Source organism: Dipodomys ordii, unplaced genomic scaffold, assembly GCF_000151885.1.
Source record: "Dipodomys ordii isolate 6190 unplaced genomic scaffold, Dord_2.0 Scaffold127, whole genome shotgun sequence".
Lineage (NCBI taxonomy): Eukaryota > Metazoa > Chordata > Mammalia > Rodentia > Heteromyidae > Dipodomys > Dipodomys ordii.
The window spans coordinates 316,400-332,376 of NW_012267343.1; the positions used below are offsets into that span (position 1 = coordinate 316,400).

The following is a 15,977-nucleotide window of genomic DNA, read 5'->3' on the forward strand; positions in this document are numbered from 1 at the left end:
TATTTTACCTGCCTATTGTATAATAGTTCCTGTTGTGCAAAAGTCCTCTGTTACTTCATTCAAATTCAACCACTTTGCAAGCCCCTTATAAAGCATGTGAAACAGGTTCCATCCCCTTGACAGAGCAGCAAACCAAGATATAGAAAATTCACTATGCTGCCCAAGAGCAGAAGTGATGCTGAGCAAAACCCACTCCCACTCCCAGAGGCCAGTTTGATACCCTATTCCCTTTACAGAGACAGCCTTCCTCATTCCAGCAGGATGTGCAAAGAGTCACTGAGAGTCAATTCCAGTCCCCTTAAGGCCACAAGGAAGGGAGAAGAATAGCATGGACAAATATGGTGAAAATTACCAAGGACCAGCAGCCATACTTGTCACTTCTAGGTATGGTGTGTCACTTGGTCCTCAACAATCCTATGGGACAGGCACTATTCCCACTTCACAGATGAGCAAAGAGAGGCTCAAGAAAGTGAAGCTGACCCTCATGGCTGAGAAGTAAAAGAGCTATAATTTGAATCTAGGCCTGACCAATTCCAAAGCAAGTGCCTTTTCCATTATCATATGCAGTCTCATGAAGAGCTTAACATTATCACCAACATACTGTCATCATCGTCATTGTCGTCATCATCGTCATCATCATCATCATCATCATCATCATCATCATCATCATCACCACCACAGGAAAATGAAGGGCATGAAAGGCAGGGTGCCAGGAACAGCTATGGGCCCAGCTTGTGTGTAAACCATCCATACTCAGACTGGCTCAGGATGCCCACTGCCTCCCTTAGTTCAGTCTCCTGTCTGCTGCGTGTCTGCCAGAGCCCTCCTCTCCTTCAGCCTCACTAGCGCCCAGCATCACTCACTGGAGAATAGCTGTTTCTCAGAGAAAGGCGCAGTGAAAGAATCTTGGCTAGAGTTATGGGGGCTTCTGCCAAGAGCCTTGATGTTGAACAGGCCCATTTACAGCAATCTAAAGAAAAGGTAAAACAGCAGGCTGGCAGATGTTGGAGTCCAGAGCATGAAGACCCTTGGTCCTTCTTCAGTGGAACTGACCTGGGCTGGAGGTAGGGAGTTTGAAGGGGTTGAATGACTATGAGTCAGACACAATGGCTGAGACGGAACCCACAAACTCATTTCATTCTTACACACCAAAGACTGAAGAAATTCTACAATAAAGTTTTTAAAACTCTGACCTCAAAAGAGTTTTAAAAAATGTTTTTAATGGGGGAAAAAAAACACAAAAATGGTTTCTAATCTCATCATCTTAAATGACTGCTTTTGGTATTTGATATGTCTTAGCTGCCAAACATTTTCTGCCTATATGACTTTTCTTTATAAAAATGAAAAATGAAAGTGCTTTGGATAGCTCACCATTTTATTATTTACTTATTTAACTGAATTGAATTTCTTGGAGGAACTAGTGAGTGAACCCAGGGCCTTGCGCATGAACAGGGCAAGGTCAAAGGATCTCAGTTTGAAGCCAGGTTGGAAAAGCCAAGTGGAACTCCATCCCCAATAGGCTAGCAAAATACTGGACTTGAGGTGTGGCTCAAGTGCTAGAGTGCTAGCGGAGAACAAGCAAGCTGAGCAAGAACATGAGAGTTTGAGTTTAAGCCTCAGTACACACACACACACACACACACACACACACGGTCTTGACCACTCTTCCACTTGTGTTTTGTTTTTGTGACAGAGGTCTAGCTAACTTTCCCCAGATTAGCTTCAAAATTCACAATCCTCCTGTCTCCACCTCACCAATAGCAGGGACTAGAGTATAGCACCCCACTCTTACATTAAAAATAAATATACAAGCTGGGTACCAGTGGTTCACACCTGTAATCCTAGCTACTCAGGAGGCTGAGATCTGAGGATCACGGTTCAAAGCCAGTCCAGGCAGGAAAAGTTTGTGATACTCTTATCTTCAATAAACCACCAGAAAACCACAAGTGGCGCTGTGGCTCTAGTGGTAGAACGCTTGCCTTGAGCTGAAGACCTGAGGGACAGCACCCACGCCCAGAGTTCAAGCTCCACGACCAACAAAATAAGCAAGTAAATAAATAAAAATACATACATGCATACATATATACACAAGTAAATAAAACTCTAAAAATTTTTATAACATTCTTATAATTATCATATATACATATTCTAATGAATAGATATATACCAATTATGTTCCCATATAGAATTTTAGATAATTTTATATACATAAATACAATTTCTTTTGGGTAAATTCTTAAGCTACTGAATCAAAAATTGGATTTTGGTATATACTACCAAAATATATACCACTATCTTCTAAGACGGCTATATGAATTTATATAAAAATAATCTTTTCGGAGGTTGTGGAGTTTTGTAAAAGCAATATTTCATGTATTATCAATACTTTAGGCTCACATTAAAACTCTCAGTTCAAAGCTGGGCAACAGTGGCTCATGCCTGTAAGTCTAGCTACCTAGGAGGCTGAGACCTGGAGGATCTCAGTTTGAAGCCAGGTTGGAAGAGCCGAGTGAAATTCCATCTCCAATAAGCTAGCAAAATGCTGGACTAGAGGTATGGTTCAAGTGGTAGAGTACTAGCTGAGCAAGAACATGAGAGCTTGACTTTAAGCCCAAGTATAGACACATAGACACACAGACAGACAGACAGACAGACAGACACACACACACACACACACACACACACACACACACACACACACACACACCCTTATATTGGGAGTTAGAAAAGGTAAACTAAAACAAATACATATATTCTTAAAAACATTAAGTGGTTTAGGCAGTATGCACTAAGAATCTTAAAAACATGCATTACTCTGTTCAGTAATTCCACACTTAAGATGCACTAGCCTAAGGAAAACAAGGATTTAAAATGAAGATATTCATTGCAACCTTACTTACAGGAAGAAGGAAGGAAGGAAGGAAGGAAGCAAGGAAGCAAGGAAGCAAGGAAGGAAGGAAGGAAGGAAGGCAGGCAGGAAGGCCAGGAAGGCAGGCAGGCAGGCAGGCAGGAAGGCAGGAAGGCAGGAAGGCAGGCAGGCAGGCAGGCAGGCAGGCAGGCAAAGATACCAGGCATTGGTGGTTCACACTTGTCATCCTAGCTACTTGAAAGGTTGAGACTGTTGGGATCATAGTTCAAGACCAGCTCTGACAAAAAAAAAAAAAGTGCTTTTGACTGTTTCTCAACACAAAGCTGAACAAGATGGTATGAGCCTGTTATCCTAGCTACTGAGAAGCTCAAGAGAGGCCAGGGGACAAACAAAGACACTATCTCAAAAATCAACAAAATTAAGAGCTGGCAGAATGACTCAAGTAGTAGAGTACCTGCTAGCAAGCACAAAGTCCTGAGTTCAAATTACAGTACTATCCTCAAAAAACCAGTTATTTACAAAAAGTTTTTTTTTAAACATGAGAAAATGCTAACTCCTTTTTATGCCAAGTGGAAAATTAAACCTAGACATAAAATTGTAAATATACTATATATACTCAAACACAGCTCAAACTATGTAATGTTTATTTAAAAAAGGAAGACGAAAAGAATTAAAGTAAGAATTATTCTAAAATGCAAAGACTGCCTCTGTGATATGGGCTTATTGGATGAAAATTTCCCTTTTAAAGAAAGTCTTCATTTCTACAATAAACCGATATTACTTCAATAATCAGGAAGAAAAGTAAACAAATACATTTTTTAAAACTGTTGAAGCAACTATCAGCCACAGTCTTGTTTATATAAAATAAAACAAACAACTCACACCAAACATTTGGCTGATGTTTTCTGATTAACAGAGAGAACAAAACAAAGTGCACACAAGACTTTGTCCTAAACATTTTCCTACCCCAACTTTTTACTATATGTCTGTAAATGAAGTTAGCAACTATAAGCTAAGAATTAACATTTAAATGTAAGTGTCTTTGAGCAAAGACTCTGATAGTGAAAAGTTGTGCAATATAAGTATCACAGATCCACTCAGAGAGATAGCCTGAAGGACCACAGAAAATACTAACAAATGGCCAGGTAACAGTGGCTGGAGCCTGTAAACTTGTAATTCTCAACAAAAAAACTGGGCTTGGTGACACCTGCCTATCAGCTCAGCTATATGGGAAGCATACAAAGGACAGAAGACATGCTCAAATGGTAGAACACCTGTTAACAATGACATACACACACACACACACACACACACACACACACGTGCACTAACAGTCATCTCTAACTGATGAGATTTCAATGACTTTCTTCATTCTCTTAGAAATAATAGGTATTAGTGTAGTATCTGAAAAATAAAGCTATTTTTGTTTTGAAAACAAACGAACAGCTAGGCACCAGTGGCTCACACCTGTAATCCTAGTTACTCGGGAAACTGAGATCTAAGCATTGCAGTCCAAAGTCAGCCCAGTACAAGAGACTCTTATCTCCAATCAACCACCAAAAAGCCAGACATAGAGTTGCTCAAGCGGCAGAGTGCTAGCCCCAGGACCAGTACGTACACACACACACGTGTACACACACACGTGTACACACACACACACACCACTAAGAAGCCCAGGACCAGTACGAGTACGTACACACACACACACACACACACACACACACCACTAAGAAGCCCTAGAAGCCCAGGCACCAGTGGCTCACACCTGTAATCCTAGCTATTCAGGAGGCTGAGATCTGAGGATCGCAATCTGAAGCCAGCCTGGACAGAACTAAGTCCTCGTGGGACTCTTATCTTCAATTAACCACTCAAAAACTGTAAGTAGCACTGTGGCTCAACTGGTAGAGCACTAACCCTGAGCACAAAGAGGCTCAGAGACAGTGCCCAAGCCCTGAATTCAAGCCCCATGACCAACCAAAGAAACAAACACACACAAAAGAAGGGGAAAAAATGTCTAATCTTAATAGGTTGGTGATACTTTAGTGTCCAAGGCTAATAGGTGAACGCTTTTAGGGAGGTCTGTTACACGGGTTTTATGGAAATCTGGTTATTTGGTCATTTTTTCTTTTGCAAGGAGCTTGGGCTCTACATCCCAAGACTGTCAGCCAAGTGAGAAATGCCTGGGCAGGCCCGGAGGTCTGCAGGCTTACTATGAGGAAGCAATGTAAAGTCTATGAATCAGAGACACAATGTCCAAGGCGAGGGACAAGGAGCTGGCACAGCTGGGTCGAGGCTAGGGTAAAGTCTATTTTAGATCTGATCATGGCTCAGAAGCAACCAGCCCAATCTGAATGTCCTTTTTGAGCTAATGCAGAGAAAAGGAGGGCAGAACAATTGCAAGAGGTGAGCTTTGAGCATTAGATGTCACGTAATCTCATAGTGCTTTCTAGCAGCCAGGCAACCTCTTCAAGGTAAATTACCAATTTTTTTTGGGGGGGGCAGTACTAGGGTTTGAATACAGGGCCTCAAGTTTACTAGGCAAAGTACTATACCATTCTAGCCACACCTCCACCCACTTTTTAATACAGCAAAACAAAATGAAACTCAAGGAGTCAAGCAACTTCATGAAGTATAAAAATATTCTTTTCTTTTCTTTTTTCTCCCCTTCCTTTCTTCGTATTAAGGGGTTTCTTAGGTCCTTACCTTCACATGTGCTTTTACAGAACTATCTGGGGAGCTTCTTAAAAATATACATTGTAAGCCAGGTACAGGTGGCTCATTCCTAAATCCTAGTTACTCAGGGGGCTGAGGTCTGAGGATTGCAGTTCAAAGCCAGCCCTGGGAGGAAAGTTTGTGATAGTCTTATCACCAATTAATCACCAAAAAAGTGGGGGGGGGAGGTCAAAAGCAGATTTGTGGCTCAAATGGCAGAATACTAGCCTCAAGCTGAAAATGCTCAGGGACAGCACCCAGGCCCTGAATTCAAGTCCAGGGCCAGCAAACAAACATACAACAATAAACATTGCTAGGGAGATATACAGAATCAGAAAACACAGGGGCAAAGCTCTGGAATCTAAAATTCCTTCCAGGCGATTGTTTTGGCTGGCCCTCCAATAACTAATGCTAACTGCTGGTCCAGAAGGAAAGCTGTAAGTCACTTTGTGGACTCCTAAGGAGTCCCCAAACGTACTCAAGCTTCTTCCTTTTTTACTTCCATCCTGTCCACATTTCTATTCATCCTTCCTACATGACATTTTCATTGCAGGCTTCACAGCCTCTCAAGCCCTTCACATGACACTAAACATTATTAACATTACTAATCTACCTCCAAATACTGGTAAATTCACCTCCCCGCTCACTTACCAGTGATACTGCTCAGGCTCAGGTCATCATTAATTCCTGTCTGGATTTCTGCAATTGTCTCCTTGCCTCCTGTTTCATCTCTCACAATGTTATCTACCTGGCCACAATAGTCATGTCTCATAAACACAGATGTGATCTCCCTACCAAAGAAATTTTTCAAGACAGTTACTGTACAAAAGTCTTCTTGAAGTTTAAAAACTCTTGGGCCCCACTCCAGATTCACTAACTTAATCTCAGAATAATGCATCAGATGCCTGCGGTTTTATAAGGTGCTGTTCCCTTACACTGTCTGAACATCCATACTTCCCTGTTAGAAAAAGAGTGGGTTTGGCTCACGTGGCTTGCTTTTGATCATTGGGCTTTGCCAGGAGCAGTGCTTAAGATGTGCTTCAGTGGCTGAATGTGCAGTCTTGGGCATTTGCTGCTGCTGAGGAATGATGCCCCAGTACACTTGTTAACTCTTGAAGACTGGAGCTATATAAAGCAGACGAGCCCAATCCAAGATTTGAAGCCTACTGAGAGCCTAGTCTAGGATAGCTACCTTCCACAAACTTTTGCAGAATTATCTGGGGAGCTTTCAAAATATACATGTTCCAATAGAATGTGGCCCATAGAAATGTGAACAAAAAATAATGCTTTGATTATTTACTATAGCTAAGATATGGAACCAACCCATATGCCCCTCAGTAGATGAATGGATCAAGAAAATGTGGTATGTATACACAATAGAATTCTATGCCTCCATCAGAAAGAATGACATGGCCCCATTTGTTAGGAAATGGAAAGGCTTGGAAAAAATTATATTAAGTGAAGTAAGCCAGCCCCAAAGAAACATAGGTCCCATGGTTTCCCTTATTTGTAATATCTAGTATATGTCTGAGTCAAGCAGAAAAGGTCAGATAAGGTGATGTTAGGGAAATGAACCCTAAGATATGTATTCAAATGTTTTTTTCTTTCATGCGATTGTTTCTAACACATTTATAAGATGATTTCTTTGTTGCTTTGTATGTCCCTCCCCCACAGTATAACCCCGCCTTCACTGTATTTGATGTGGGTATGATTTGTAGAGGGGAAGGGGAAAAACAAATTGTTTAACTAGGGGTACAGGTGGACCCATTGCAACAATGAGATGTACAAGTCGTTATGTCGAAAACAAACTTTACAACTTCGGTGGGGGGGGGATTGGGGGGGGCAGGGGGAGGATGGGAAGGGATGGATGGGAAGGGGAAACGGAAGAGGAGGCTACAATGCTTGATAAGAAATGTACTCATTATCTTGCCCATGTAATTGTAATCCCTCTGTACAGTATTTTCACAATAAAAAAATGCTTTGATATTGTAAATCACCAAGTTTTGGAGTAGCTCCTACACAAAATTATTGTAACCACAGGTTACTGAGGCAAATGCCCAGATGACATGAAAACTTCTGGACATAAAGTTAAATTCCCAAGTTTGGTATAAAAGACCTTCTGTGATGTGCTCACTGCCTTCTATGTTCATTCTGTAGCCTCCTCCAAGGCTTGGGCCCCAATGACCTAGATGCATAATGTGATTCTCGACCACCATACCATGCACATGCTATCCTACCATTCTTCCTCTTTTCTCCATATTATTCCAGGAATTCCTCTAGGATTCAAGTGCCGCCACTCGGCACACTGAGATCATAAGTGCTCACTTCTCAGCAACCAGAGAACCAGACAAGAGAGTGGGCTCTGAAATGTGTTGGTCTGTGTCTAGATCCCATCTCTACCACTTACCAAATAGTGTGACTTGGGCATGTTACTGACCCTGTCTCACTACCTTGTTGTTTTGATGCTGGGGATTGAACCCAGGACCTTCTGCATACTATGAAAGTATTCTGCCACTGGGCATTGAGCTACAACCCTAACCCCTATCTCAGAGGTTTGTAGTGATGAGGATAAAGGATTCAGCATGGAGCTGGTGCAACGGAAAAGCTCTAGCATCATGTCTTCTTCCATGAGTCCTTTGGGATCTGGCACAGGGCTACATCCAGAACAGATTTAGTAAATGTTGACCCCGTGAACGTAAGGACCAGCCAGAGGCTTCTGATTTAACTGAACAAATAATTCTCTTTTTTTGGGGGGGCGGGGGGGGTGCGGTTGTGGGGCCTGAACTCTGGGCCTGAGCACTGTTCCTCAGCTCTTCAGCTCAAGGCTAGCACTCTACCACTTGAGCCACAGTGCCACTTCCAGCTTTTTCTGCTTATGTAGTGTTAAGGAATTGAATCCAGGGCCCAATGCATGGAAGGCAAGCACTCTACCACTGAGCCACCTTCCCAGCCCCAACAAGTAATTCTTTAGGTCAGGCACATAAACACTACATCTGTTGGTAACAGTACCTGCTTCTCTATGAGTCTAATGGTATCCTCTGAGGTCTTGTCCTTTGATTTCTTCAGCTTATTAATTGCATTGCTACGTACTCTCCGTAAAGAGTCTTTGGCCTTGTTGGTGTTCTGTTTGGCCAGTTTCACCAGCATTTCCCTGTGTTCCCTGGTTACTCTGATAAAAGAGAAACAAACAAATAAATAATAAAACTACAACCTTCCAGCAAAATCATTCTATACATTAACCTCCAGCCAAGAATTTAACACCATTTTGTCTACCAGCTCAATACTCTGTAACTTTACTTGTCAGATGATGATCTTCACAGTTCCTGGTGAGTTAGCAAAGAAAAGCCAGTAGAAGTACCACTTTATAGTATAAGCCAGAGGCAGAAAGACAAGTATATCATCTTTCTTTCATAAGTAGAATATAGACTTAAAAACAAGCCAACAAACCAACCAACAAAAAGACATAAATATGCAAATGGGGATATCTGAGGGATCCAGGAAGAAAGAGATGGGGAATAAGAGAAGGCAATGGGGTACTGAAGTACATTGTATGTATATTTGAAGTGTAAAAATGAAATCCATTATACTTTAATAAGTTAAGGTCTATTTTTACTACTAGTTTTTCCCTGCTATGAACAAACAGAGGCTAACAACCAAGCATTAGGACTGGCACTTTTGACAAAGGTCCTTACAACCACCACCAGTCGGTTATTATTTTACATTTATTTGATCTTCACGACAATCTAGCAAAGCAGCTCAGCACATTTTTTCTGCCTTCCTTGCTAGATCTTGTACAAATTGAGTGCTATTCACTCTCTACCAAAACCAAAGTTGGGCTCTGAGCAAGCTAGGATGAAAGTGATGGACCTATGACCTGCTCTCCAAGAGCTTAGTTAGGGAGAGAGACAAGAGGCATCTACTAACACTGATAAATACTACAGTAAGACAAATGGGGAAGGACCAGGTGCCTTAGGAAATGCATCTCAGCTCATTCAGCAGGAGCTGCCCAAGTTTAGGAAGAGGGCAGTGAAGGAAGATTTCCCCAGAGAAATGGTGTCTAGATACTAGTATTCACTGCTGTTCACCAGTATTCTTGTTCTCATCCTCTGACATATAGTAGGAATATGTCGCCCCTCTTCTGATTTAGCCTGTACAGTTTGCATTCACCAATGAGAAGTGAGCAGAAGTGATACATGTTACCTCACCTCACTTCCTTTCCCCTGGCCACTGAACTTATGGAGATGAAGCTTCCATCAGCTTGAGACCGAGGGTAAAGATGTGATCAACATGATCTAACAGGCAGCAAGAGAATGAAATAAACAACTGTTCTCTCTAGACTTGGAGAATCAGTCTAAGTTGCCTGTACTGGCAGGGGAAAGAAGATATCCAGGAGAAAAGAGCATTTATAAAGGCTTTATGAGGTAAAAGAAATCATATTTCATTTGCAGATGGGAGCACAGATAACCAAAAAATGAGTGACAAGGTTGAAGTACTTTATATGCACATATGAAAATAGAAATTATTTTAAAAAGAAGAGAGAAAGGGATAAGAGAGTGATAAAGGGAAGGAAGCTGATGGGAAAATTGTATTCGTGTATGGAAATGTCACAGTGAAATCATCCCTGTACAACTAATGTAAGCTAATTTTTAAAATCTTTTTAAAAATGAGTCACAAAAGAAAGGCTGAAAAGTCATATCCTGGAATATCTTTTTTTTCGAAAAACTTTTTTTTAATATAAACATATATTTATTGTAAAAATGTTGTACAAAGGGGTTACAGTTACATAGTAGGGTAATGAGTACATTTCGCAGTGAGCATTGTTACCTCCTCCTTTGTTTTCCCCCACCATCACCTCCCTCCCCACCTTCCCAACTCCTCCCGCTGCCGACACCCCGACATTGTAAAGTTCCTTTTCAACATAGTGTCCTGTACATCTCATCTCACAATGGGTCAACCTGCATCCTCATTTAAGTGTTCCACAATATCCCTTCCCCTCCCCAAATTACAAAAATGTACATACAAGGTGCAGAGCACCAGCATCAAATCCAGTGAAAACAGAGGTTATAATGTGGGGAAATAACATACCAAAGAAACAAAAGAATCACATAGTGCTTTGTAAGTACATTAAAAACACTAGCAAGAAAGAAAAAAACCATTTGTGCCCTGTCGTGGGGTACATTTTGCTTAACATTATCTCATGTGGTCATATGTACATAGCCTTTGACCTTCTTTGCTTGTCCTAGAAATGTACTAGTCATTGCAAACAAGGGAAACCATGGGACTTATGTTTCTTTGGGTCTGGCTTACTTCACTTAATACAATTTTTTCAAAATCTTTCAATTTCCTAACAAATGAGGCAATGTCATTCTTGCTGACAGAGGCATAGAATTCCATTGTATATATATATATATATATATACCACATTTCTTGATCCATTCATCTACCGAGGGGTATTGGGGCTGGTTCCATATCTTAGCTAAGGTAAATAATGCTGCAATTAACATGGTTGTGCTGGTAGCTTTATGTTATGACCTTGCTTGTGATCGTTTGGGTAAAAGCCCAAAAGTGGGATTGCTGGGTCATAGGGAAGCTCTATGTGGAGTCTTTTGAGGAACTTCTATACTGCTTTCCAAAGTAGTTGAACAAGTTTTACACTCCCACCAACAATGCAGTAGTGTTCCCTTCTAGCCACATCCCCTCCAGCATCTGTTATTACTAGATTTCTTGATTATAGCCATTCTAACTAGGGTGAGGTGGAATCTCAACACTGTCTTGATTTGCATTTCTTTTATGACTAGAGAAGTTGAGCAGTTCTTCATATGTCTATTGGCCATTCTTATTTTCTCTTCAGAGAAGTCTCTCTTAAGTCGTTAGCCCATTTATTAATCAGGAAGTTGTTTGAGGATCTGTTCTTGGGGGATTTAGTTTGTTGAGTTCTAAGTATATTTTAGATGAGACCCTTGTCCATTGTATGACTAGTGAAGATCTACTTCCAGTCCGTGGGCTTTCTGCTGATCTTGCTAGCAATGTCCTTTACCTTGCAGAATCTCTGCAGTTTCATGCAATCCCATTTGTACAACCTTTCTTTGATTTGTTGTGTTTCTGGGTCTCTACTAAGAAAATTTCAGCCTGTGCCAAGGAACCTTAGAGTTTCTTCTATTCCTTCCTGTAATGTTTTAGGGTGTCTGCTTTTATTTCGAGGTCTTTGATCCATTTGGAGTTTATTCTGGTGCAGGATGATATATACGGATCTAACTTTAGTTTTCTACAAGTGTTTAACCAATTTTGCCAGCACCATTTACTGAAAAGGCTGTCATTCCTGGAAGATCTTATAAAGGGATCATCTGTTTATAAAGAGGCTATGAAACCCATTATATTGGTGAATAAAATGAAGCCCAAGAAGTTTGGTATCTTATTCAAACTCACACGTAGGCCAAACCCCAGTAGCTATCATCCTACCTATTCATAAGGCTAAGATCTCAAGGATCACAGTTTAAAGCCTGCTCAGGCAAAAAGTCTTTATAATAAACAGCAAAAAGCCAGCTTGAAAGTGTGGTTCAAGTGAACCCAGAGTTTGAACTCAGCAAGGACCTGTGTTCAAATGCTAGGAGGGAAGTCACATTCAGTCAAAGCTAAGGAAGTCCTATCTCAAAAGTCACTGGTTATAGTACAACAAAATTTCTCTACCCTAAAATGGTCACCACTGGCATGTTTCCTGACCCTCAAATCAACATGGTTCTTGTTGAGTAAGGACAATCCCAAGTTCCTGGTCCATGATCAGCCACTGAACATTAGGAGGCATTTACCTGACATTTTTTCTGATAACAAAAATGAGTAAACGAGAATTTTGAGGAAGAAAAAGCTCTGAAGACAAAGTAGACAGCTGTTTTATAAATAACTTCTTCCGAATTCAATTACTAGAAAATGTTCTCCAAATAAAACTGGTTCTCATTACTATTATTATTAAAACCCCTCTACGCCATGTTGAGTACTCAGTCATCCTCACACAAACTCTTCAAAGTAGACCCTCATTTTCCACTGAGGAAACTGAGGCTCTGAATTGTGTGTATGCCTGTGTGACAGCACTGGAATTCAAATCCAAATCATGCTAGACTCCATTCTTTCTACTCCTCCATGTTGCTTACCCCTTGTAACCTATTTCAAATAAATCATGCACTTCTGCTTCCAGGCAGAAAGCTTTTCAAAGTCAGTAATATGAATCTTAGGACTGAAAAGGACAAAACCACCATGTCAGGAGTTTAGGGATTTGGATCAGATCTTGTTACTTTTATGGTTTTTAATTCACTGAACAAAAATCATGCTGACATGTTTAGGTCTCTTTTTTGTTCTGCCAAAGCATATGTCAGTATAAGGAAGGAAAAGGAAAATTAAAACGATCCACTGATTCAAAACCTTAATCCTGTTGAAATACTAGGAGGGGCAGAAAATAAATGAATCAGATTGTAAGAAACTTTTTAAACTTCTCTCAAAAGATCAAATATTTCATACAGAATTTTAAATGGGTATCCCACTATTTAGAAATCCTTAATGAAAATTTTTATCTATTTTTCTTTTCAATGCCTTGTTATATTTGTATTTTAAATGGAAGAAAAAACAGTACTTTTAAAAACACAGACTCAAAAAGTTTTAAAAGGGCACATAAAGAAAAAGAATTTATTATATGTAACTTGGCTTTAATGTATTATTTTGTATTTATTAATGTAAACATATTATTGTATTATTAATACAGTTATTATTTTGACATTGTCAAAAATACCTATTTAGCTGGCTGTGCTGTTACATGCCTGTACTCTCAGCACTAGGGAGACTGAGGCAGAGAGATTCCAAGTTCTAGGAGAGCATTTCCTATCTCAAAAAACCAAAATAGGTTAGGTACTGTGGCTTTTGTCTGAAATCACAGTTCCAGGACAGCCAGGATGTTCATCTCAACCAATAAGCTGGACCTGGTGATCCAGTGAAGCTGAAGGCAAGAAAGTGTTAGGAGGACGTGGCTTAAGTGGCAGACTGCCTGCCTGGTAAGTAAAAGGCCCTGAGCTTAATTCTGAGTACCACCTAAGTAAGTAGAACAAAATAAATAAAATATGTCTCAGAATTCAAACAGTCATCACAAGCAAGGATGCTGGATATGACACAGGGAGTGCTGAGAGGAAGAAGGGCAAATGCAAATGCATACTGGTTCGGGATACCCAAGCTGAAAGGTAGCAAAATCGACTTTACCTTTCTGAACCTGAGTTTCCTTACCTTTAAATGAAGACAAAACAGACATCTGACAGGGTAACTAGAGAAACTGATACTAGGAACATAAAGTACAAGCAAAGATGGCAGTGTGCAGTATTTATGAGTGTTTTAATCAAATACATTTAATAACTTCCTCATGAAATAATAAGGGCACATCTGTTTTAGAAAAGGAACATATTATATTATGGAAATATTTTTATTTCTTTCCAAACTAGTGATTAATACATCTGATCATCTGCATCTCACATTCATAGGGTTCTGTGTATGAACTCACATTTAAGGCTTTTTTCCTTCCTTCCTTTTTTTTTCTCTCTCTCTTTCTTTTGTGATACTGGGGTTTGAACTTGGGGTTTTAACTAAAGGTCTCAAACTTGCTCAGCTTGTTGGCTTGGCTGGCACTTTGCCTCCAGCCTGGCTTTTACTGGTTATTTTGGAGATAATCACATAGGCTTTCTGCCCAGGCTGGCTTCAAATCATGATCCTTCACATCTTAACCTTATGAGTAGCAGGGTTAAATGCCTGGCTTGTTTCTAGGATTTTGAACCAAGATACTCAGTCCTGAGCCTCCAAAATAATTTGATGTTCATCAGCTTATCAATCAAGTACTCATGGCCAGACTCTGGGCACTCTAGAGAGGAGACAGGCTGGGTCACCTTTTCCAGAGACTGGTGGATACAAATCTGTAGGCTACTACAGTACTTACAAAGACCATAAATTGTGTTAGGACCTTCTGTCTTGGAAGAAGCTTGTAGAATTGTGGCATAGTCTTTTGCTTTGAGATTTGGAAAATGCCTAGAGTGCCTGCTGACTGTTGGCTTCAGAACAGAGGGTATTTGGAAGAGAAGCACAGGACAGGAAGAGATGTAATGGTAGAAGAACAAGGCTGGAAAGTGCACGCCCACATGCATTTGTTCTGCAGGCCTACAGGTTTTACAAGCCACAAAATTCAGGCTTAAAAAAAAAAAAGGCCGAGGTCCCATTTATATGATAAATTCTAAATTTTCTCAATGACCAGATGATGATGGGAAGGTAGTGGCTGAGGAAGGGTACAGCTCTAACCAGACTGCAAAACCCAGCTCCATGCCACTCTGAGCCTGTCACTTCCAAGCTGAGTGACTAAGCTAGTTATTTAAACTCTCTGAGCTTTAGTTTCTCATCTGGAAAAAGAACTTTAAAACAAACAAAACAAAACAGTAGTTCCATTTCAGAGTTATGATGAGTCTCAGGAAAGTAGCCAGTCAAGCTTATTCTGATAAAAAATAAACACTCAGATAATGTGAACTGTCTTCTGTTGCTACTTAGGCTTCAGTAACCTCCACGGGGTTGAAAGTTTTATCTAACAGAGAAATAACAGAACAAGATTTACAATTCAGCAAGATGGCTTTGATGAATAATTGATCATCTCACAAGCATTTTAGAATTCAAATGTTTCTGCAGATAGTCCTGAAATCTTCTTTTCATTCTTCATTCATTCATTCAATCATTCAACAATTGTTTACCTATTATATGCCATATAATAGGTATTATATTATATTATTATGGCAGAAATAAGGGATATTTTATATTATTATGGCAGAAATAAGGGATATTATCTTAAATACACAGTCTATCAAGGAAGACAGACATAGTTATTAACTAACTTACAATTCTAATGAACACTATAAAGACATAAAATTAGCTGGGTACTGGTGGCTACTTAGGAGGCTGAGATCTGAGGATCATGGCTTGAAGCCAGCCTGGGCAGAAAAGTCCCCATGAGAACCTATCTCTAATAAACTACTCAAAAAAAGCTGAACATGGCACTGTGGCTCAAATGGTAGAGCACTAGTCTTGAGCACAAAGAGGCTCAGGGACAGCACCCGACCCTGAGTTCAAGCCTCAGGACTGGCAAAAAAAAAACATACAGAATTCCATGAAAATAATTTGCAAAGGAAGGGTATCCAATCAATCCTGGGATCGTAGGAACTAAATGTCAAGATATTTAAGTTAAGATAGTAAGAATGAGGACAGAATGGTGGGAGATCATACTCAACAAAGGGAAGGAAGAAATGTAAAAGGCATTTTGTCTCCAGGTATGGACGGTGCTCTTGAATAGTCTGAAAAAAAGGCCATGTTGCCACAGAAGAGGATAAAGACT

The 15,977-nt window shown here is 40.2% G+C and overlaps 1 protein-coding gene across 2 annotated transcripts in view; it reads right to left on the bottom strand.

The window, feature by feature from the left end:
* Mrrf (mitochondrial ribosome recycling factor) overlaps nt 1-15,977 on the bottom strand; it is a 55,740-nt gene that overhangs the window by 4,444 nt on the left and 35,319 nt on the right. The window contains exon 5 of one of the 2 annotated variants that reach the window (XM_013030199.1): nt 8,591-8,750. The exons of the other annotated variant lie outside the window; for it this stretch is intronic. Coding sequence (XP_012885653.1) covers nt 8,591-8,750 — 160 coding nt within the window. The remainder of the gene's footprint in view (nt 1-8,590; nt 8,751-15,977) is intronic. 2 annotated transcript variants of the gene reach the window in all.